The 23,528-nt window shown below is 40.0% G+C and overlaps 1 protein-coding gene and 1 non-coding gene across 2 annotated transcripts in view; one reads left to right on the forward strand and one right to left on the reverse strand.

Moving 5' to 3' along the window:
* fchsd2 (FCH and double SH3 domains 2) overlaps positions 1–23,528 on the reverse strand; it is a 70,656-nt gene that overhangs the window by 28,873 nt on the left and 18,255 nt on the right. The window contains exons 3-9 of the mRNA XM_008286694.1: positions 23,284–23,329; positions 9,834–9,913; positions 9,116–9,260; positions 8,784–8,917; positions 7,213–7,267; positions 6,509–6,637; positions 993–1,115 (exon numbers count right to left, since the gene is read on the reverse strand). Coding sequence (XP_008284916.1) covers positions 993–1,115; positions 6,509–6,637; positions 7,213–7,267; positions 8,784–8,917; positions 9,116–9,260; positions 9,834–9,913; positions 23,284–23,329 — 712 coding nt within the window. The remainder of the gene's footprint in view (positions 1–992; positions 1,116–6,508; positions 6,638–7,212; positions 7,268–8,783; positions 8,918–9,115; positions 9,261–9,833; positions 9,914–23,283; positions 23,330–23,528) is intronic.
* Positions 22,375–22,448, forward strand: trnat-agu (transfer RNA threonine (anticodon AGU)). Its single transcript has one exon. It is a non-coding gene; the product is annotated as a tRNA-Thr (tRNA).

A 23,528-nucleotide genomic window follows, 5' to 3' on the forward strand; every position in this document is an offset into this window, starting at 1 on the left:
TCTAGAAACTACAGAAGTTTTAAAAGAAATCCAGCTGCCACACCAGGCTTTGGTCTCTCTGGCTCCTGCACTTGGCGCCGCTTTCTCCTCAATGGGAGAGTTTTATTGAGTGATAGCTGGAAACGGTCAGCTCTCAGCCCTGCTGTGTGCTGGCTTGGTGAGGGCAACTATAGAATATAGGCATCACTAGACACAACTAGTAGTGAAGTCAGCACCCTACATTGCAAACAGAACAGGGATTTTTTTTAGCTTGTGTCCTTCTACAATGATACACATTGATTTGAAGAAATATGATGGTTGATGCACATGCAGATCAATCATATTTTCGAATATTAACAAACAACTTCTGAAACACAAAGACATATCTGTTTCTATTACATTATTTGCCCTTTTCACGATGACATATTTCGATTAGAGTAGTTTCCTAGTTCAGGTTAGAGAGCTTGCAAATTTTACTTGATTTGCATAGCCATAGTCAAGTTTTGTAAGACAAAAAGGAAAAACAAAAGCCATTTGCAAGGTGTGAGCCCGGAAACCTGCTAGACACTATAACACAACTGATCAGTTCCAAGAGATGGCTTATTGAGAATTCTGCAAGCCAGGACATGCTGTGTTGATGAAAACCAATCACAGTGTATCGTTTTGGGAGCAGATCCATTATTTTGTCTCTGAGTTTTGGTTTCTTTAGGGAGTAGGCAGAAAGTTTTCCAGAGACATACCGATACAGCAAACAAAAAGAAAGAGATGCACCAAAATATATGGCAAAAAAAAACATGCTTGTCATGTTGTTTCTACAAACTCCTAGCAAGTTATGTAGAACAAATGAACACAACATGTCAAGGTATCCTATTTATTAAATTTTTTAAAAATTCAAATTACTGTCTAAGTGTGTCATAAAATCAAAACTAGGTGTTTTGAAATCAAAAAAACATTGTTTCTACAAGAACCAAATGAGTACAGAGGGTCTGTGTCGCTTACTACATCTGACTCACCCTTGTGGATTTGTCCAAAAGAAACTGGAAAGTGTTGTGTGTAGCTTGCGAGGCCTCCAGCTCAGTACGACACAGAGCTACCAGGTAGTCTTTGACGTGCTCATAGATTCTGCCATCCAAGGCCTAGAGGACAGACAGAGAGACGGACCAGGGGTTACAGTCAAGAAAGGATTAATTCAATGTAATTCCATAATCCGTAATAATAAAGTAGAGAGTACAAGGGAATTAGGGGGAGACAGATAGAAACGAAAAGAAGGGTCAAAGAGTAGGTGAATGATGGCAGTTAATACAAAACCTTTAGCAATATACTGCTTTTTTTACATTCACTCAGATGTGAGGGGCTATTGAATTTTCACCGTCACGCCGCTGTACCCAACAGTGTTTTATTTCTCACCATCAAACTTCCAGCAATCATTTAACCTCAGCTACTTTGTAACTGGGAGCCTGACCATAACAATGTTTGTGTCCTTTCTGTCCTTCTTGTTTCGAAGCCTGCAGGAACACTCCACCTTCTGGGATGAATTATGACATCCCTGAAGGGAACTCTTAAACGGCTCACGCTACATGAGTTTTGGGCCAATTTACCACGTTTTCCTACAGTCAGAGAAGAAATCCGGCCTGGGACCTCAGTCTGAACCGATGCTCAGGCCAGGTTATTTGCTAATGCAAGTTTTAAACCTCCTGAACTGCACAGACCTAATTTGGATCGAACATGTCTGATATCTACAAATTAAAATTAGGATGGTTACAATCACACTACTGCCCAGAGCAACGCTAAACATTCTAGCTCTAGAGGCTAACGTTATCTCAAGATAATAACACCGATCTCTTAAAATCTCACCTCCAGTTTTTGCAACAACCTGTCTTGATTGCAGGTTCCCAAACATTTCCTCATCCAAAGTCATTTAGCTTTCTGCTTTTGTTTTTTGTCACTGCAAAGTACTATTAGTGTTACACCATAGTCTCTATTTTGTTTACATCCACTTCTCCATGAGATGACGCTCTGCTCCCTGACTGCTCCCGCTGGTATTTTAAACTTGTGAGTGTGTTAGTAAGTATTTTCAAATCTTGAAGTACATGAAGTGCATGTCTGAGATTAGAGAAAAGAATATCTGTAAAGTTTTTCTCAGTACTATGTGCGTGATGCAACCCGATTTAAAGACTGTCAGGATTTTAAAACTCCTGTAGCGTGAGCCGGCTTAAAGCATATTTTTGGTTTAATCCTCTGAACCCCAAGCAGTTTCTGTGTGTTTTCTGCTCCTGTTACATTTTTACTCACTGTGGGCTCAATTTTCATTGCAATATAAAGTCCTGCACCTCTATGGAAAAAGCACAGAGAAGAAGTAGAAAGAACTCAAAAATCTGTTTTGTGCAGTTATACCACCATAAATCATAAAAATAAAACAAAAATGAGACTTGAATTTCTTGGATTACTTATTTTACAAAAAATGAAAAAAAACTGGAATCAGCATGCACTTTCCAAATGCCTACAGGCGTTACCAATACTGGAACAAAAACTTCATTTTGGGGGAATTTTTTTAATGAAACATGTAGAATATTTTGAGAAAATATTCCGAATCTGAAGCTTAGATTTGGCAATGTGTCCTGACCAAGTGGCAAATCACAGATGAGTAGTTGAAAAATCACTGGAGTGTTCACAATCCAACAATGCTCTCTGTGTTTTTGTAGTTTCTGGCTTTGACAAATGGTATAATATTGACAATTTTTTAAAAACAAAATGCCTTCAAAGCCAACGGCAGGTTTCAGGGTTCAGAGGGTTAAAGAGTCTGGAGTGTATATGGGGAAAACACGGTTTATCCATACTGTATGATATGTCCATCCATCCATCCATCCCGCCATCCATCCATTATCTATACACCGCTTAACCCTCACTAGGGTCATGGGGGGGCTGGAGTCTATCCCAGCCGGCTTAGGGCGAAGGCAGAGGACACCCTGGACAGGTCACCAGTCTATCACAGGGCTACACTTAGAGACAGACAACCAAGCACACTCACATTCACACTTGGGGACAATTTAGAATCACCAATTAACCTCAACATGTCTTTGGACTGTGTGGGAAGAAGCCGGAGAACCCGGAGAGAACCCACGCTGCACGGGGAGAACACGCAAACACGCAGAAAGATCCCGGTGCCCCCACCGTGATGCAAACTGGCGATCTTCTTGCTGCGAGGCAACAGTGCTAACCAACTGCGCCACCCTGCAGCCCAATATGATATGTATATAGCAAATATACTATAGTGTAAAATGCAGAAACAATTTAGATAGAAATGGTCATCAATATTGCAAAGTTGACTCTTGTTACACACACATCTCAGCACTGGCCTGGCACCCTTAACCTATAAATTCTAGTGCAAATAGAGTGTATGGTATGTTTTTATGAATTACATTTTCATTCATTCAACTGGGAATAAGAGAAAAGAAAACAGTGAGGAAAAAAATGGTGAGACAATAAATAAGAGGCAAGATTGTGGCAGCAGAAAGTCAGGGGCAGGACAGAAACCGAGCAGATGTTTTCATTTGACAGCTCTTATCATTAGAGGTTTTGATGCACCGATATAAAGACATTTTAATGAAGTATGCCGTCCAAATGAACAGCCTTTCTACGGGGAGTTGGGGTAGTGCTGCCAAGCTGTAGGCCACGCTGCCAAACAGACGAATCAGAAAGAGAGAACCTAATGGAGACGAGAGGAGGAGAAAGAGAGGAAGAGAGAGCATTTGAAAAGGTATAAAAGGTATTTGAGTGTGAGAGAGACAGACAGACTGAAAAAATTAGTGTATGGGAGACATGTGTGCGTATGAAATTGTGTTTCTGTGCGAGTGTCTGTGCAAAAAAAAAAAGTGTTTTGTGGATTGTGTTCTCACAGCTGCAGGGAAAGGTGAAGGGGTTCAGATTCCAATTCAACAAAACACAGAGACCGCAGACACACGCACACACGCACACACGCACACACACACACACACCAACTCTCAACTACTCAGACACGCATACACTGCTCTGGCCAAAGTACTTTACAAAAGCTCGTGCTCTCAAAAACCTGCAAACACTGCGCAAGCCAGGGGATCTTTAAGGCCAAGTGTACAGCCTCCCACTAATACCTACAACTGTCTTTTCCTTACACAGACATTTGCACACATAGCCTTATAAAACAATGGGATATTGACAAGGAAATTATGTCATTAAGGGTGGGTTGTTGGCTGACTTCTCTCTAAATGTTCCCTCATCACGCTGGTCATTTCCTCCTCCCCCTTTCTTCTCTTCCTCCCCTCCTCTTTTCATCCATTTAGGGTAGTGTTGAAATGAAGTGAGTCAGCTTCCAGAAAAAGCCCCGTCCCCGCACCATGGCCAATGGGTGTGTGTTTTTTTTGTGTGTGTTTGGGTTGAACGACTGCACGGGTGCGAACAATAAGTACGGCACAGTGGAGCAGACAGAGGAGCAGAGGTGTAAGTGTGTGTGTGTCTAGCGGCGGACTTTAAAGACTGACAGTAACAACAGCAACAACTGCCAACAGCAGAGGGAGATGTGGAGCAGTCTGTTTCCTCCTCTGTCCTTTCTCACAGCTGTCGCATTGACAAGGACAGTAGAGCTCATGTATGAGATGTAAGTTATTACTGCAGCCTGGTACAGTTCTCCTTACAGTCACTATTTATGAAGTGAAGTTTTGATCTAAACAAGGCTATCACTTATAAGTCTCCACATCTATCATCCCCAGAAAACCATTCTATTATCCTTCAGTCATCTCTTCCACACATCATCCTCCTCTCTCTGGTTTAATATTAACAACAGATGACCTAGCTTGATCTAGCTAAAGGGACTTGATGGATTTTCTCTGCTGTAGAATTATCTGTCAGTAAGATTTCTGAATGGTGAAATTTACCACCTTGTATCCAAGTGCCTACTACATCCAAAATGTTCTCCCAGTGCCATGTCTAATAATTAATGTCGGTGGCAATGCAATCTATTAAGAGCACAATACATTCCACAGGATAACTACAGCGAAAGACAAGTATAATGAATGAAGAAGCCCCAAATTTTCCAATAATGTCATAGCAGTACGCGAAATGCAGACTTTCTTGCATTGCAGATTTTGGTCCCACTGTTTGAGAGTGCCTTTAACACCGAGTTTCAGGTGAAGACCTGCAAACACCACAAATAAAACTGCAGAGGAAGGAGAGAGAACGAACAGCTTGCTTCCCTCTAGCAGTGTCCCTCATTCTCCTTGTGTGTTAGCATGCATGTATTTGTGTATGTGCATTATTTCCCTGCAGTCCTGTCCTTCTGTCACAAGGAGCTAAGGATCTATTATTCAGAATGGCTTTGTAGTATAGATGCTTATGAACGCCTAAGGCAGAGTATGTGACAGTGAGGAAGAAGGAAAAACCGAAATAAGAAGGATGGGAGGAGGGATACTAGAGAAAAAGACAAAATAAGTAAAAGTATGCTTCATTTCAATTTTTAATTCATGTTGTAGTAATTGTAAATATATGCAACAACCCTTCACTCAAGAAAAGCAAAAGCAGCAACACTGCAGGTGCAAAGTTAGCTACACCTCGGGCGTACTAACTACCAGGTCATTTCTGAGACTGATGACTGCTGGGATAAATAAAACATCCCACATGTCTGAGAGCATGTGAGCCTGAGTGTCAGGCTGACATGTCCGTACTGTATTTAACAGAATGACGTCATTAAAAACACAGTTTGGACAGCCTGTCATTTTGTGTAAGTGTGTGTCTGTGTGCACACCCATGTGTTTACAAGCACATAATAATAATAATTAGATTACTGCCTGATTAAGGCAATGCTGCAAGTATCACAACTGAAGCAGCTTAACTGGATTAAATGTGTTTAATTAAAATGAAAGTGGGCATAACCACCTTTATATTCTATCTGCAAAACTGCTTAGAATTAAAAACTACCCTAAGCTTTTCTGATAAGTTTTCTCACCTTGTACATTTTATTCAACATTGTGAAAATGAGAATTTCCTGCCTACCAATCACTTGGTAAGAGCAGGCATCAGGGATGGCTCATTTTGTGGAATTTTTCTTCACATAAGCCCCTTTTAAATCACAAATCCACAGAACGCCGTGACTCTCTTTGAAGACTCAAAACTGTGAAATCATCACTTTTTCATGTATATTTCCCTTCCAACTATTTCACAGATACTGAATGGGAAGTCTGACTTTGTGCACTCATGAAAGGAAGACATTTTATCCTAAATTGAGCTTTAATTCAAAGCTCCCCAATTTGAATTTTGGAACCAGAAAATGCTTCCCCATTCCTGAAAAAAAAAAAAAAAAAACCTCTGCGTATTATCCGAGTGAGATCCTTAAGTCAGTACTAGTTGTAGTAAAAGAACATGTTGGTACAGCATTACAAACCACAGACTTCGGCTTCTACTTTATTCAAATGTGTTGCTGGAAGGGATTTGTGGATTCTCTCTCACGCCACTCACCCTCATCAAGCTATTTTTTTTTTATTAATCTTTTTGTAAATACCTGTATGCAGTGCAGTAGATCTGTATGGTAGTAGCGGTCATGGTGAGCATTGGCAGCAGCTAGCGTTAGCAAGTAGTCATTCCTGGCCTGTGTTGCTTTGGAGTTACAGTCGCTTCTCTTAGCTTTCAACTGGAAAAAGAGAGACAGAACATATTGCAGTACTGCATCACAGCAAAATATTGGAGATTTAAGTATTAGGTCGGAGGACTTTTAATTTTTAGCACTTGGAGTTGAATTTAATGCATGACTTGTGCTGTATAAATAAAATCTGACTGATTTTCCAGCACAGGTAAACATTTGGTGCAAAAGAGATTTAAGCCAGAACCAAAAGGAAAATCACCAGCACCAAAATTATAATATTAAAAGAAAATCATTCAAAAAACAGTTTTGTTAATTAGGGGTTCATTTACTCACGCAAAAATAGAATCTGTTGATGAAATGATAGGAAAAGGAAACTCAGACTCTTTGCCTCTATTGTAAGTAGACTAATTATGCTTATTATTGTGCATAGTCACCCCCCACTCTGACCAAAGAAAAAAAACTACTTAGGAGTATCCTATTAGTCTCTGCACACAAAAGAGAAGCAAAGTGACACAGCCATTTTTGTTTATGTATTCTAGTTTAAAATAGTCTACTTGAAAGCTCTGCCTGAGTGTGCCAGTAATGGGGCTGTGTTTGAGGCTTCGAGGGTGAGGCCTTCTTACCTTTACACTTGCTTTCTGTAAACTAATTCTTGACTGAAAAAGACCCAGTTTGGACCTGAAAAACAAAACAGAGCAAACAAAGGAATTAGTCTTAATGAATAATGCATCCATATCTAATTGTATTATTAATAAATGAATATGACATTATCAACGCTTGCATTAAACAACGTGTTTTTACTTTTTGATACCCCTTGCTGACATTTGAAATAGATTGAGTTAAACATAACAAACAAGGTAGAAAGCAGAAAAATAACCGCACGTTTCGACAGCATCGCAGCTCCAACCCCTGATTCAGACCAGTCATCATAAATTGACCCTGGTCTGAACAGACTGAGGCTTGACGGCAATAAATCTCAGCCTGATCCAGCCATTGTGATTTATATCAATGGTGACATCAGAGGGACCTGGCTCGATAAAATGATAAAGTGAGCCTGTGTGCGTGTACGCATGTGTTTGTGTGTCGTCTACTTTTCTGCTCCCCTGTGGTTGTGCGCATGAAAACAAGCCTTGTTTATTTCTCTTAACTCTCACTCATGCAAAAATGCTTTAAAAGTATGTGATAATGTCTGTTGCTTGCCTATAGGTGTGAATACATGTGACGTCTTTCTATTTCTGCTGCCCTCCTTTACGCGCCAAGTGCTGTTAAAACTAAGTGCGTGTTGTGTCGCTGCATTCACACCTATTTCTTCCTGTGTGTTCCTTGTGCCTGACAATGACTAATGTCTCGCTATTTTTCTCTCCTGAAATACACACACACACACACACACACACACACACACACACACACATATACGCTTCCACAATGCCACAGAGGCGATGCAGTAGTTTCTGTGGCTGTGACTTTCTACTGACTGATAGAGAACAGAAAAGAGTTGACTGTTCAATCGATGCGAGCGTTAACCAGAGCCGAGAATTCAATGAGGTGAAAATGTCACCATAGCTACTGCTACCTAGGAATAGAAAAGAAAACAACACTCATCAGCACTGGATCACACTCTAGAACTAATTGTGAGACTGCAAAGCTTCAGCTCTTGAAATATTAGAATAGAAACTTGACTACTCAGTTGGCAGTCAGTAAGGACTCTTAAGCTGCTTACAGTGCCCTTCAAACTAAAAATCAGTCACGTCAAAATAAAAATGAGAAAGAAAATGTGTATTTTAATCAATCGAAACATTATTTATCTGCTGATCTTATTTTATTCGAACGAAGAGAAAAAAAAATTGATAAAATGTGTTAAATATAAAACATAATTTAGATTTGGTTAGTTGGCTAAACAAAATGTATGCCATTGTAGTGCTTTGATCTCTTTTAATCAGTGTTTCCTTGGTGTGACTCTCTCATTAACACCACTGAACACATGTAATTGATTTCTTCTTTCAGCCTCAATGTTTCTCCCTCTCTTTCTATCTCTTTCTCTCACACACGCATTCTCCCTGTGAGGTTAACCAACTTTGTTTTCATGACCGCGTTCCTTCTGACAATGGAGACCGTCTGTTTAGTCGTAGTATTTTTATATTTAGACAAAACTCTACACAACACACACACATGCACAGTACTGGGGCGAACTCACTTGGCCTCTATGTCGGCTTTCTCTCGTACAGCGTGGGCAACCTGCTCACAGTCGTAGTATTTTTTCTTGGCTTTGGCCAACTCTTTCACCGACTCCTGCAGCTCTGCTTGAATGCCACTCAACTGATCTATGGTCTGTGATGGTTAGAAAAAAGAAAGAAAAGAAAAAAAAGAAGAGGCAAAACAGGAAAACAGGCAAGTTGTTAAAGAAAGAGCATACCAACATGAGTCACGTTAACTCTGCGAGTACATGGAGAGAGACAGAGAGGGATAGAGAACAAAGATTGCTTCAGGGAAATATGACTAACTCCCACTGTCCACAAATCCACTCACCTTTTTGAGTTGCTGCTCCTTATAGAGTCGAACAGTCTTAGCAGGCTCTGATACTTGACTCTTGTAGTTGTCACATACGTTCAGCCTGGACTGGCTCACCTGCACTGTACCTTCTAAGTAGGACCTCCACACTGCATACACATTCCTGATTGGAAAGGGGGAAAAAGCACAAAAATGCTGAATGGCTGCTGCTGCTCTATACCTTAAATTCCCAAGAGCAATTGGTAAGAAAACCACAAATTCCGCCCGAAGAGTTGTTGAATTGTTTGGTTGCGAGTGTGGGTGATAAAAACTGCACATGCAAGCACCTGGAGAAATAAAAAAGACTTGTGTAGATATGCAACAGTTGCTGGAACTGACAAAAACACTGATGCCAGCATATCTGTAAACTGCACATTCAATTGCATTATGTTTTTTTTTTCGTCACAATGAGTTGGATCCATCTTAAGGTTTTATATTTCAGTGCTTCTGTTAGAGTGAATTATGACTCATAGCTGTGCTGTAGACCATATTGTGCAGTTGTTTTTTCTCTAGAACACTGAAGCAAACCAACAGAGCATAGATTTGGCTTTCATCTGAACAGTGCAGCTGACTGTGCAAGCAATTTGTAGATGATGCAAGAACACAAAAGTTGGAACCAAAAATAGGTTTTAGCCCCAAACTATACAAAAAATATGCATTTTTTTGTTTCTAATCCACACACACATGCACACCTTACCTATAGTCTGTTCTCTGGTCATCAGGGTTGATCCCAGGCCAGTCTCTCTTTAGGTACTGACTCGCTAACTTCTGCAGAGCCTGAAAGCACAAGAGTAGAAATTAAGCGCTGGGAGTAATTAAAGGCAAACTATTACCTGTTTTCTGATTAGTAAATCAATGCACAATCCCTGGAGGAGATGCTTTTTGACACTATCAGAAAACACCAACCCTCTTGTTAGAATAAAGAGCTGGAAACTACAATTGGAGCAAGTTTGGGGAGTTTGTAGGGCCGGTTGTTGGAGAACAGACTGAGTAAACCTGTTTGTAGTCTGTTCAAATCATAGCTACTCAGATGAGGGAAATAATATTCACAGCTTGCGATTTATAATGTATACGACAAAAAAAATTTTTTTGGCAGAAAAACATTTACTAAAGACTACTACAATAATATAAGAACCAAGACATAAGATGGAGATGAGAGCAGGTTACTTAATACTGAGTGAGTATTTCACAGTCCACTTTTGGGCTGTGAAAGGAAGCACTTAGCAGCACTTAACCCTCTTAACCCTAAAACCCGCGGGCCGGCTTCAAAGACATGTTATCTTTAAAAATTGCCAAAATTACACAATGTATCACAGTCAGAAAGAATTATTGGATTTCCAACAGTCTTTGAACTTATCATGTGAGTTCCGGTTTTCTCTGGAAAATGTCCCAAACCTAAGCTTAAAATCGTGAGTTTTCATCAAAATCACTTTATTTCCTTTCCCCCCAGAAAAAATGCCAAAATTAAACAATTTGCCCTAACAATATTCTGTAAAAAAACAAAAAGTCCTTCACTCCTTGTTGCAACTGGGAAGCCACGAGTGACTCAGCTACAACCAACAGTCACATGACAAAAAATCAGTGACTATTGGGCTTAACTGAGCTGGACTGCAGGCTGTGCTCACACAGAGCATAAAATAAATAAAATATATAATCAAAGAAATTCTGCTTTCTTTTCGTCATTTTTTTATGGCATTATAACTGGGTTATCCTACACAAAAGAAATTTCTGAATTGTCTCTAGTTCTATTCATGGTTGTGTTGTTTCCATACAGATGCAGGACTGTATACCACAATGAAAAATGAGCCTACAGTGAGTGAAAATGTGACTGGAGCTAAACAAAAAAATAAAAAAAAAAACACCCAGAAACTACTCAGGGATCAGAGGGTGAACTTGTGCAGTGGTCCACTTTACCTCTCCACTATGTACTTAGACTTCACTCTGGCTTGGTCACTTCATGAGGTCTGATTTCATTGTATTTCTGTTTCCAGTACACAGCAAAAATCTTTAATTTTGCAGTCAGTAAACAATACAATACAAACAGCCCTGTCAGCAAGAGTGACTCCCCAGTCAGCTCCTGTGTGTACGAGCAGAAACCCGAGGGCCGCAAGAAAGGGTAACCTACATCTTCCAGACTGGGTCACTGTGTCAGCGGCGACAACTCACAGACACACTGCCCTTGCGTCCTTGTGCGTATTTGTGTAGGGATGGGTAGGACAGCAAATCCTCATTAATAAAACAGTTGTTAACAAACCTGAACAACTACATCAACTCAATCAGGACAATCAGAGCTTAGGGACAAAGTGATACCCCCATTCCCCCAAGACACATTCTTGCCTTTATCTTTTTCATCACACTTCCAGATCTGCATGTAAATCTGTTCTCATTTCTGTTTACAAATCTCTTCCTCTTTCTCCCAATGATCAACTCTCCACTCCATCCTTCACTCTGCATCTTGAACATTACAATTCTCAGAGGCCTTTTTCCAAATGTTACACGATTGCTCTCCTCATCCCCATAACCCATTAATTTCCACATCCTCCCTGCACTCTCCCTCTCTCTAATATAATTCTATCGAGCTGTCGTTGTTTTCAAATTTCCACTCCTGTCTTTCTCGTTATACATATTTCATTGAATCATCTTGCATCTCTCTCAGCTTGCCCTTTTTACCTTTCACAGATGGTAACTGAGGCCATCAAAAAACCATCTACTAGATCTTACTACTCTCGGTCCCCGGACCTGAAATTTGTTTCCCTCCAGTTGACATACAAGCTTTTGTCCTGAGGGGGACCCTGGCCTACTGACCTCTGGCATCCACCAGCTAAGTCTGACAAAAAATGGGGAGAACAGGTCTTTTTCTAGGAAAGCATCTCTACCTCTAAAATGTTCCTGTGAGAGAGAATTGGCAGCAAACAGAGTACATATTTTGCAGCATAAATGAAGTGCATAAGGCAGTACCACTAATGGACAGAGTGGCAAAGCAGTCCAGGTCCTTTTTATAAATAAATTAAAAAAAATAAAAACACACGTCTTTGTCAACTTTCTATGCATTATTTTTGCCTTTGTTTAACATCATTTAAACTATCCTTACTCAGCATTCAGTGTATCCTCTATCTTAGCACACATTAAACTATGCAGGAGGTATGATTTTATCAATTGTAAACAGACAGAAACCTGCAAGAAACCCAACATACAAGCAAAATTACAAAGGCTCTAATAAAAATGTACACACTTCCAGTGAAAACTAGAAATAATGAATTAGTTGTCACCATCAATGATGGTGAAAATGCATTGGCATCAATATTTTGAACTTTTATTGTCTTCAATTTCTTAAAAAATAAAAGGGACTTATATGATTTTGTGGAAGATAATTAATCATTTAGATTCGTCAATAGATTAATTAATATTGTGTTGTCGCAGCACTGGTTAAAATGCTTCAAAGTATTATTCCAGACAGTTCATGGTTGCAAAAACAACTGTTTCACTATTGATACAAACAAACAGCAGAAAATGTAAGAAATCCATCCATCCATTATCTATACACCGCTTAATCCTCACTAGGGTCGTGGGGGGGCAGGAGTCTATCCCAGCTGACTGAGGGTGAAGGCAGGGGACACCCTGGACAGGTCACCAGTCTATCACAGGGCTACACTTAGAGACAGACAACCAAGCACACTCAAATTCACACCTACGGACAATTTAGAATCACCAATTAACCTCAACATGTTTTTGGACTGTGGGAGGAAGCCGGAGAACCTGGAGAGAACCCACGCTGCACAGGGAGAACATGCCAACTCCACGCAGAAAGATCCCGGGTGTCCTCACCAGGACGCGAACCGGTGACCCTCTAGCTGCGAGGCAACGATGCTAACCACCACTCCACCTTGCAGTGAAAATGTAAGAAATGAAACTGTAATATAGTCCGTTCACATGTAGAATGATTAATCCCAGCTCACTTTGTGCTTTTTTCACTGAATGCATTCCTTTAAATTACTGAAAATGAATAATTCAAAATTTGATCATTTTTCAAGTTTCAGCAGTCTACAGATATAAATGAGACACTTCATAAAAGCCCCATATCAGCACTTTGAACCGGTTCCTCTTGTGTTATTCAATCATTATTAAAATCCACTCATAAACGGCCCTGATGACTCCTGAGGGTTGAAAAGAGGTTGTGTGTTTCTGCCATGTCTGACTGACTGCATAGGTTACCTCAGGAAATGCAGTCAATAGTCACTTATGTAAGCTACAGTCAGAGTGTCGGAGAGAAAATCAAACATGAGAAATCTGCACACACACGTGCTGAAGCACAAACACACACAAAAAAAGAAAACTTATGGCACAGAACCCGCACTGTCCCTTGCATGAGGAAACACGTCTGTTTCAAGAATAGTCACCCTCTCTCTCTCTCTATCTCATTCTCGAGGGAAGGGCGGAGTGGGTGTGGAATGGTATTGATGAAAGTCTCATACTGTGAGCATGTTTGTTTGAAAAAGTGAACGGAAAGAGAGGGAGCATAAAGGAGGGTTGAAGAGAGACAACATTAAATTTGCAATATTAGTGCCTGGGATTTAATTGCCCTCCTGCTGTATGAACATTCATCTTTTGTGAGTGTGTTGTGCATGTGTTTTTGTGTACAAAACACATACATAACGCACACATGCATAACACAGGGAGGGTGTTTACTGGCAGCTAAGACAGCCACTCACTGTGAGCTGGCAGGCCGACAGGAGGACTTCTTTGACAGATTGACTTCCATCAATAAATATTTAAATGCCAAAAAACATAGAACCTGCAGCTGCACAGGTAATGTTAACGTCTACATTTTACAAAAGCAAAGGAAACCCTCTGAACAGTCAAAATGTGATTTAATGACACCAGTTATCGGATTTGTCTTGGATTTGGTCCAGCAGGACATCTGGGATCAGCATGTGCTGAGTTGACTTGTGTCACTCATAAAAGGAGAGGTTCACATTTTTTCAAGTCTATGTTCCCGTGGAACTTTCCGATCTTTACAATCTAAAATTTCCACCCACTTCACACTGATTGGCCAGCTGTGCAGAGGTGATAAAGGAGGCAGGGTTTGAACCTCTGTCTCTAGCTCTCTTCTTTCCTTTTTGTTACAACTATACAACTCTATCTCTTGTTCCAATATAACATCTCCCCTGTCTGCACACTTTTCACTCCACCTTCCAGCGTGGCTGCTAATGACAGCTTTAAACGCTTTTGATTTCTGACAAGGTTAGACAACATGTTGACACAACAGATGTCAGACCACAAAAGACTAATTTTGGAGGGTATCAACCTGATTTGGTTGCACTTTTTAATGCTCCAATTTGGGTTTTCTGTGACACGTTGAGTGAAAAAAATCCCCTCCACAGATGAGTAACACAGATGTTTTCCTGTCTGTATGTTTTCATTTCAGATCACATATATAATATTAAATACAGTCCTATTTTCACTATGCACCTTCTAGTTTTACTAAGAGCAACTAGAGCTATGGTAGGCAGGCAAATAGAACAAATGAATTAATAAAAACCTATTCACTCCCCCCCCCCTAAATACTCTATATGGAGCCTACTTCAAAACAATTTCTCATGGATATAAATCTTGAACACATCTCTTAACTGATAACAGGCAGCTTTCCTAACTAATAACCCATTAACTGATAAAAAGGAACAAACTTAATGGACATCATTCCATGTCCTGATACAAGTTTTAAAGCGTTCATGTGACACTAGTCGCTCCAGTGATTTGTCATGTGACATGGCTACTCCAATGGCACAGATTTTTAGCCTCTAGGTCACAGTAACGTCATCTTTGTGCACTTCAGCTTGCTTCTAAAAGAGGAGCTCTGGCTGGGGGACATTAAGCAACACAAGAGACTGTTTCATGGTGGCATTTCACAGAACTAGCTAAACTTCCACGATGCTCTCTGCTTGCAAACTATACTGCTTTGCTACTGTAGTCCAAGCGACCACCTCCACAGATCGCTACAGCTTTAAACAGTGGCATGATTAGGTATTACAGCCAATGGATTTTCTGGCATGCACGTCCTTCGTCTTCTGCCTTATCAGTTAATACATCTTTTAATTAGTTCTGTTATCAATAGCAATTATTCAAGTAATGATTAATCATTAACACCCTTAATTTATGTGCATTTCAGCCTATGCACCTACTGAATTCCCAGTAAATTCTGCTGTTGACGCCCCACAAGAACCATAGCTACATTTAAAATTTTGATCTTTCCACATAATAGGGACAGCAGATGAACAAGAAAAAACAATAACTGCTAGTATTTCAATGTATATATGGGCGTGTGTCTAAGTACAGTTGAACAAATGCGAACCCATCCCTTATTTATATGTGGGAGTATCTTCACCAGCCAAATCATTAAGTGGCAGAAGTGATGCTGTTTCCACATTATTTCTCCATCAGACAAGACACAAATCACCTCTATGTCCTTGCTCCAAATCTTTTTTGATGGCAGCACGCAACTTAAAGCCTCTTAGATGAGTCTTTGGTGACAGGCCTGTTATCTGAGCAAGAGCAATGACAGATAAACTTGGCAATGACTGAATGGCGAGAAGCACTCCGAGTGACTGATTTGTGACAGCTTCACTGAGGTGCTATTGGCCGACTTAGAATGCCCCCCCCCCAATGCCTCCCTCTTGTTTACCTTCATTTCATTTTCATCGTAACTACTTCTTCCTCTTACTCCTTTTTTTTTTTTTTTTCAAATTTCATGCCTCCTTTTTCACCCTGACTGCACCTTTCCTATCTTTCTTGCTCTCCAGCTCCCTTCTTTTCATTTTCAACATGACATCCTATCCCTCCATCCTCCTTTCTCTCATCACCTGACAACCACCTGAACAGCATGTTGCTATGGCAACCCCTCTGTCTGGCCTTCCTGTGTGGTCTGGGTAAGGTGGAACTGCTCCTTTTATTACACACACATACAGTAAAACCCATACCCGCTCACAGACATCCTGTTTTTGTGACCAGAGTGTACAGACGGGAGACCGGTGTGTGTGTGTGTGTGTGTGTGAGAGAGAGAGAGAGAGAGAGAGAGAGAGAGAGAGAGAGAGAGAGAGCTAGAAGGGTTGATAGACAAAGAAAAAGTAAAAGGGAGAGGAAGAAAGGCTAAATATTGTAAACTGTAGGCACATCAGTAAGTTGAGCTGAACATCCTGTAATTATTTTCTTCATTGTCAACACGTGAGCTCATTTATGTATTTACAGTTACATTCTTTCACTTTCCAAATGACTGATAAGTTCATGGGAGACACCACAACTACAGATCAACATAGGATGACATAATTCTTACTGGCCTGAAGGACGACTTCATTTATTTGACATGTTCATTGTTACATTTTCAAACCCCTACAATGTATCCAGGCAGCTCTTTGCAATCCACACAACAGTAAATATTCAACCAACCCTAACTGTAGAGTACTAAAAGAGGAAATAAAGACATGCATAGAGCAGAGAGAAGGGTTCCGGACATTATTGTATAAATCATAATATAGTCTGAGTTGTTTTTTTTTTTTTTTTTAATTGATTACTGTTCAGGTTGCTGCAATTAACTGACACAGTTAACGTCTATATTTTCAATCGTTGCAGCATTTTTAAAATCTCTGTCTTAAATGCTTCAAGACATTCTAACAAATGTTAAAGTCGTTTTTGGCTCCTGTCATTGATCCACTGCACTCAGCGCTTTTAGAAAACGGTGGTGACAGCAGAGTCCAGCTCGGTTCAGGGTAAGACTCAAAATTATGGGAGTATTTAACAATCACAGAACAAAGAGGTGGTTCGCACATTGCGCAAAGTTTGCTGGCATACCATTAGCACCTAAAAAGAAAACACACAGGCACGTTTTTAGAAGATGTACGGCAATAAAAGGCAAAACCACCAAGTGTTCATTATTAGTAAGGGTAGCTCTTTAGTATCTTTTTTCCTGCGGCTAAATCCAATCATAAAGCCCTAAGGTCGTCTAACTGCTACTTTAGAATTTCAACGAAATAACTGATAAAATGTTTAGGCTAAAATCTGGGCTTACTACTTTGACTAATGGTGCCTGTGTGCGTTGGGCTTTTTGGGGCAAGCAATGTTCCCTTTTTAAATATAATTTTACTTCTGCAATTATTTTAGCCAATTTTCTTGGTGTAATCTTTATTAACATTTTGTTTTGTACCATGGCATACACAGTAAAATGCACATAAATTAAATGGTCAATTACATTTTCTGAGAGAAAAGTTCATTCTAGATGAACTTTTCTCAATAGTCAATAAATGCATCGATACAAAAATAGTCATTAGTGGCAGCCCTAATTACTGTTCTCTCAGCTGCACATCCTGCCAAACCCTCTCTGCAGACAGTCACCTTGTTACTTCTGCCTTATGTTTACTCTCGCTCTTGCACTCACTTATTTTCTCCAGTCTGCAGCTCAGTCACTTTTGCTCACTTTCTTCCTGCTGTCTCTCTCTGATTTCTTCCCGCCTTTGTGTGTCTGCTTTTTCAGCCCCCTTACTTTCTCAACTTCCTCCTAAATCAATATACTTGATTTTCTCTCACATCCCTTCCTGTCTGCACTGCTCTGCCCCTGAAGCTCTTCTGCCTCGTGTATGTTGGGTTTGGGCACCTCTGACATCCACATCTGCAGAGTAGGCTGAGGCAAAGTCAAGGATGACTGAGAGGAGAGTGAATGAAAGAGGAGCAAAACAGAGTGAGAGGCAACAGAACCAAGCTGTTTTTGTTTTTTAAAAGATTGCAGCAGACAGCACTGACATGTTGTGTGAAAGTTATTGTATGTGATGTGTATGTGTGTGTGTGAGAGAAGAGGAAGATAAAAGAGAAGTCGTCACTTAACTCATCAACGTCTCTCTTGTTCTCAGACTATCTATTAACCTTGTAATCAATGTTAATAAATTAATATATTACTATCATACTGTATTAAATTATAGACAAACATAATTAGCAAGATAACGGTAATGTGTGTCTGTGTGCATGAGCTATTGTTACATACAGATATGAAAAAGGGTGATAGCAATGCAGGGAAGAAGGTGAGAAGATAGACAAGAGAGAAAAAATGTAAATGAAAATAAATGACAAGCAGCTCTGTTTTGAGTGTGTTTTACAATTGCAGATTATCTGTTGTATAGACTATTTCAGATCTGATGTACAAAATGAAGCTAAGAATTCAAAATGTAATTTTAGAACTTACATAAGATGAAATCAGCCATGATGTTAAGGCTGATTTACATGTAACAGTACACTACGGGTGCACAGAGGGACACACAGCAGCAGCCTCAGCAGTCAGGCCTTTTTGGGCAGTACAGTCAAGTGTGACCCCAGCTCAAAACTATTCCAGTAATGTCGTAGGAGAGGAATATGGGACAAATAGCTAACACTCACATGCCAACACACACTCGCACACTCAGACAACGTGGAGCTTTTTGATTGACGACTGGTAATTGAAGCTGGCTCCTTCACAGAGGGGACGTCTGGTTTGACACAGCGAAAGGACAAAGGTTAAACGACAGCATCTTCATTTTCTTTCTCACTTTGTTGTCCTCCTACACCGCCCCACTGGCCTATCTCTCAAGCTTTCTCTCTCTATTTTGTTAAATGCTCATGTCGATTTCTTTTTCCTGCCTCCCCGAATGTCTCTGAAAGCTTCCCTCTCTCTCTTTCCTCTCTTTCGGAGTAGCGGCTTGGCACCATTTTCCTGAACAACTGCCAGTGGTCTGCTACCTGAGTGTCTAGCGGTAAGAGAGACAAGAGCCAAGGGCAGACGTGCCGTAGCAAAATCCTACTGTGACGGGATAAAGGGGGGCAAAGAATTTGTTTGCTTATCGGATCTTGAAACAAAATCTATTTCTCATTCATCATGCATTTATAAAATAAATAAATAAATAAAAACGCCACTGTACTCAGACATTCCCACACAAACGCACACCTACAATTAGGAGGGAATCCATTGTCCTACTGAGTAGGGGGGTTGTTGCTAGGCAACCTCTATTTCTAAGGTGAACAAGAGAGTGCTGAGGGAGAATAGTGAGAGACAGAGAGAAAGCAAGGCAGAGTGAGTGAGAGAGGGAGATAATGAGGGTCTGAAACCGGGGGGGTTGACCACAGGAAACTCTCACTTAATCATTCAAACCACATGCAAATGAAGACACACATGCTCAAACAAGCGCCTTTCCTCCTACCCTCCCCGCTCTACCCATCTTCTACACTCATCCTCTCATGTGTATATGTATGATGAGGATATTAGGGCTACAAAACAAGGGTTATTTGTGTGGACAGCTGCATAGAATGAATATCTGTATGGTAATATGTACTTAAGAGCTGGATGGGTTATGTATTAGAATGTTTTTCATTAAGCTACAGGAGGATTTTGCAGCTGAGTGTCTCCATGTGTGTGAATGTGAATATGATGGGAGCTTAAGCTGAGCAACATCAAATACAATAGAAATCACACAGACTTTCACGTTGTTGGCAGCGACCACTGCTTGGTTTCTACTTACACTACTCAACTAATGCTTAGTAACATGAATATGCTGACGCAGCCTTCTACTGGGAAATATATTTTTGTTTTGTGAGTCCTGACAAATCAGCAGCAGACTACAAAGTGCCTGCCTTATGGATGAAAATAATTTAATGGTATGGAAGCAGTTCAAAACTGTGTGAAAAAACGCAGCTCTCGCCATCATTTAAATTGAAGGTTTGACGTACCGAGAGAAAATAGTTAGTGTCTGTGTGCATCGGCAACTGCTGTGCGATGCTTTGGCATCATGTTGGACTGGACTTCCTGGATCATATTTGACCTGCACCTCAAACATCATGCCCCTATTATATCTTTACGTCTGTGTTATTTCAAAGCACGACGGGTTTTTAAATTTGAATTCCCATATTTTTTGCCCGCTGACACAATAAACCCTTAAGAGGTGCTTAGAAATACAAACACTTGCAAATATCTCCTACTTCCCTCAAGTCTGAATAATGATGATCCAGCCCTTCAGCCAAAACTATCTTCGCTTCATGTAAATCAATCTCTTTGCCTTGTTTAGTAGCATTTTAAAAAGTACTCAGACAGAGCAGCATTTCAAAGCAGTAGAGATAGCTTACACTTTCCGGGACGTAAAACCAGGAGGGAAATGGGGATTTCGTTATGAACTGATCTGTCTATTGTGTTTATTATTACCTGATTGACCATACTGTTTACTGAATGTCAAAAAAAAACAATCCATTGTTATCTAAGAGTAAGTGAATGAGTGCTCAGTTACTTAGGTCCACCTGGTTTCAGGAAGAAAAAGAAGAGAGATTTTATGTATAATCTGTATGAACCAACACAAAGACCATCAGGTGGTTTTAAGATGGAAAGTCTAGCTATTAAAAAAAAATCTACAAAGGCTACTAAAGTATTGTAGGGATTCTTGCTAGTTAGAATTAGTAGTGACAAGAATTACATTAAAAACAAAGGCTACATAATCAATAGCTCTGTGGATATAAGACTTATTTCCATGCAAAAACCCTTTGCTGTCTTATAAATTTCACAATTAGTATGCAGCATTTCATGAAGCTGAGAACCCAAACGAAAGAGGGGAAAAGAAACACTGAAACATCTGCAGATAACTAAACAGGAATAAGGCAAGTGAAACCAAATGTGGCCTGGAGCACATATGTGAGTTTTATATTCATCTAAAGAATGACTCAAAAAGAAATCAGTCCTCCCCATTTTAGAAAGCACTTGACTTAATCTGACTGCAAACACAGTATGCATTTCCTTTTAAATCTTATTTAAATCACATTTGTCCTAGTTACAGTAATCTAGTATACGTTCTCATTTTCACAGATTGGGGAGATGTTGCAAACAGGGATATAGCTATACAATATATACCTCAACATTATTTTTCAAGCTATTTATGTTTACCTTGTTTTCACAATTATAAATGACGTAAAGTAATATGGATAACCTTTCAAGGCTTCATTACAAGTATTACAAACTGCATTTAAGATTTTCCTGTACATATTTTAAGCAAGAGCATCACATTATTTACATTTGCACAGCAGTTGAGTCAAATATCAAGAGGTGGAGGTGCAACGCAGCAGGGATGGGAATTAATGTTTCTCAGTAGAGCAGCCTTTTACATCCAGAATACAGGGACACCACTTTACATTCGCCTTCCACTGGCGCACCAGAACAGTTCCACTAGACTGCAGTAAAGGTAATGCTGGTATTAGAACCCAAACTTCAATAATTGCCACTAAGCTTAGCATAGAATGTTCCAGCCTAAAGACGCCTTTAAGGTGATTGTCTTATGATTGAACTGAGGACTGGCTTACTAGACAGGCACTTTAACCAACTAAGCCAAAGGACAGTGTTACACAGTTTATAAAAGGAATGTGTGGGTACCATGTTAATGGTGTGTTAAGAAGCATTGTTTATGTAATTGAGCTCAAAACGGAACTTCATAACAGTGAAGTTGGGACCAGCAAATGTTTAGCATTTTTACTTGCTAGATAAAATACCATGAAACATTTCCATAGTTTACATTTACACAGATCATTTGTTATCGCACATCTGCTACACTTTGACATGAAACTGTATTTAGTAAAGATATAATGCAGTCTTTAAAAAAACATCCATGGACAACATGTTACCACGCCACAGTACCGCCCTTCTAACATTATTATATAACACATCTGAATCAAATTTGTTATTATGACGTGGACTTGTGGAAATGTTTGGAATTTTTTTCTTAATACATATAACTTCAAAAATTCACATTTAGACAATTAATGCATTTGTTACACAAAGACAAAAATTTGTATTTAGTAAAGATATATATGTCAAGACAGAACTCAAGGCACTGCTGGGATTCAGACTGAGGATCACCTGTGTACAAGACAGGCACTATAACCTACTAAGCCACAGCGCCTTCTAACCTCACCTCAAAACAAGTCAACAAGGTCGAAATTCGCCAGCACAACTTCCAATGTTTGTTATTTAAGAAGTTGGACAAGGCATGTTTGGAATTTTTGCTCAAGTTTTCCATAGTTTATATCTCGCACAAACAGTTGGTAGCACTGTTGCCTCGCAGCAAGAAGGTTGCCGGTTCGCAACTGTAAACTATGCATTTTTTGAAGGTTTTTTTTTACCTTTCAAGCAAATAATGTCAAACATTTGCCAATTTAAACCTCTTCAATTCATTGATTTTTAAATGGTGCTGGGAGGCGCTGTGGCTTAGTTGGTTAAAGCGCCTGTCTAGTAAACAGGAGATCCTGGGTTCGAATCCCAGCAGTGCCTTTTCAGGCTGAGATGTAGTGAAGTTAGCCCTGTTTACACCGAACACTAACATGTGTGCTAAAGTACTGCCACGTAAACAGGACATAGAAAACAGCCATGTTGGGGATTTAAGATGACCACCTATCAGACAGAACAGATTGGCATTGTGGCAGTCGTAGTTTCACATGTTAATTAGTACCTAGGCAGCCTTTGACACTGGAATGTCAATATGAAATGGAACACTCACATGGGCATTGATTAATACTTGTTAAGTTGTCGAGAAGTACCACGAAATCAAGCAAGAACCCCTGGAGTCTGCCTAGCTTCTTATCAGTTTCAGAGAAGCTAGCAGCTGCCAGTAAAACTAACCCACTTGATCCCGCTCCTCAAGAAAGGGTCATATTCACACAACAGCTTCCTCAGCAAGACTCCTCTACTCAGCTGAACTGGGGGAAAGGCACTGCTGGAACACAAACCCCAAATCTTCTGTTTACAAAACAAACACTTTAACCACCTCAGCCAAAGCACCATGGTAGCATGTCTGAAATGCCATGTTCAGGTTGTGTAGCTCAAAGCGAAACTTTACAAAACCTGTCCCATCAGCAGCCTTTGGGTAATTTAGGACTTAACACTTTGCACTCCATTGGTCCACAGGTGCAACTGCACTTGTCTGTGGAAGAAGTACAGCTGGAACTTGGACCCAGGACCTCTTTTTTAATACACTGGCACATTAGTCACCTAAGCCACAGGGATACGGTAGAATCACTAAAGTGACAAACTACAACAGGAGAGTTGACCACATCAGCAACTCGACAACTCAGTGACGTATGTCCAAAAAGAGTTCAGCCAGTCTTACCTGTGCATAGTCTCGCTCCAGCTGTCCCTTCTTCAGACTGTAGCTCCTGGAGAGAGAAAGACAGAGACTGCTTAGAAATGTCTACAGGGTGTGATGAGGTATTATAGAAATATTCGTACCATACACTGTATACCACAATGGGTAACACACACTACACACACATATTTCCTATCATATACATTTTATAATCAAATATACTCTATATCGTGTTTTGTATCATAGGAGAAGTAAATAAAGATGAGTCT

The sequence above is a fragment of the Stegastes partitus genome, unplaced genomic scaffold (genome assembly GCF_000690725.1).
Source record: "Stegastes partitus isolate 25-593 unplaced genomic scaffold, Stegastes_partitus-1.0.2 Scaffold465, whole genome shotgun sequence".
Classification (NCBI taxonomy): Eukaryota; Metazoa; Chordata; class Actinopteri; family Pomacentridae; genus Stegastes; species Stegastes partitus.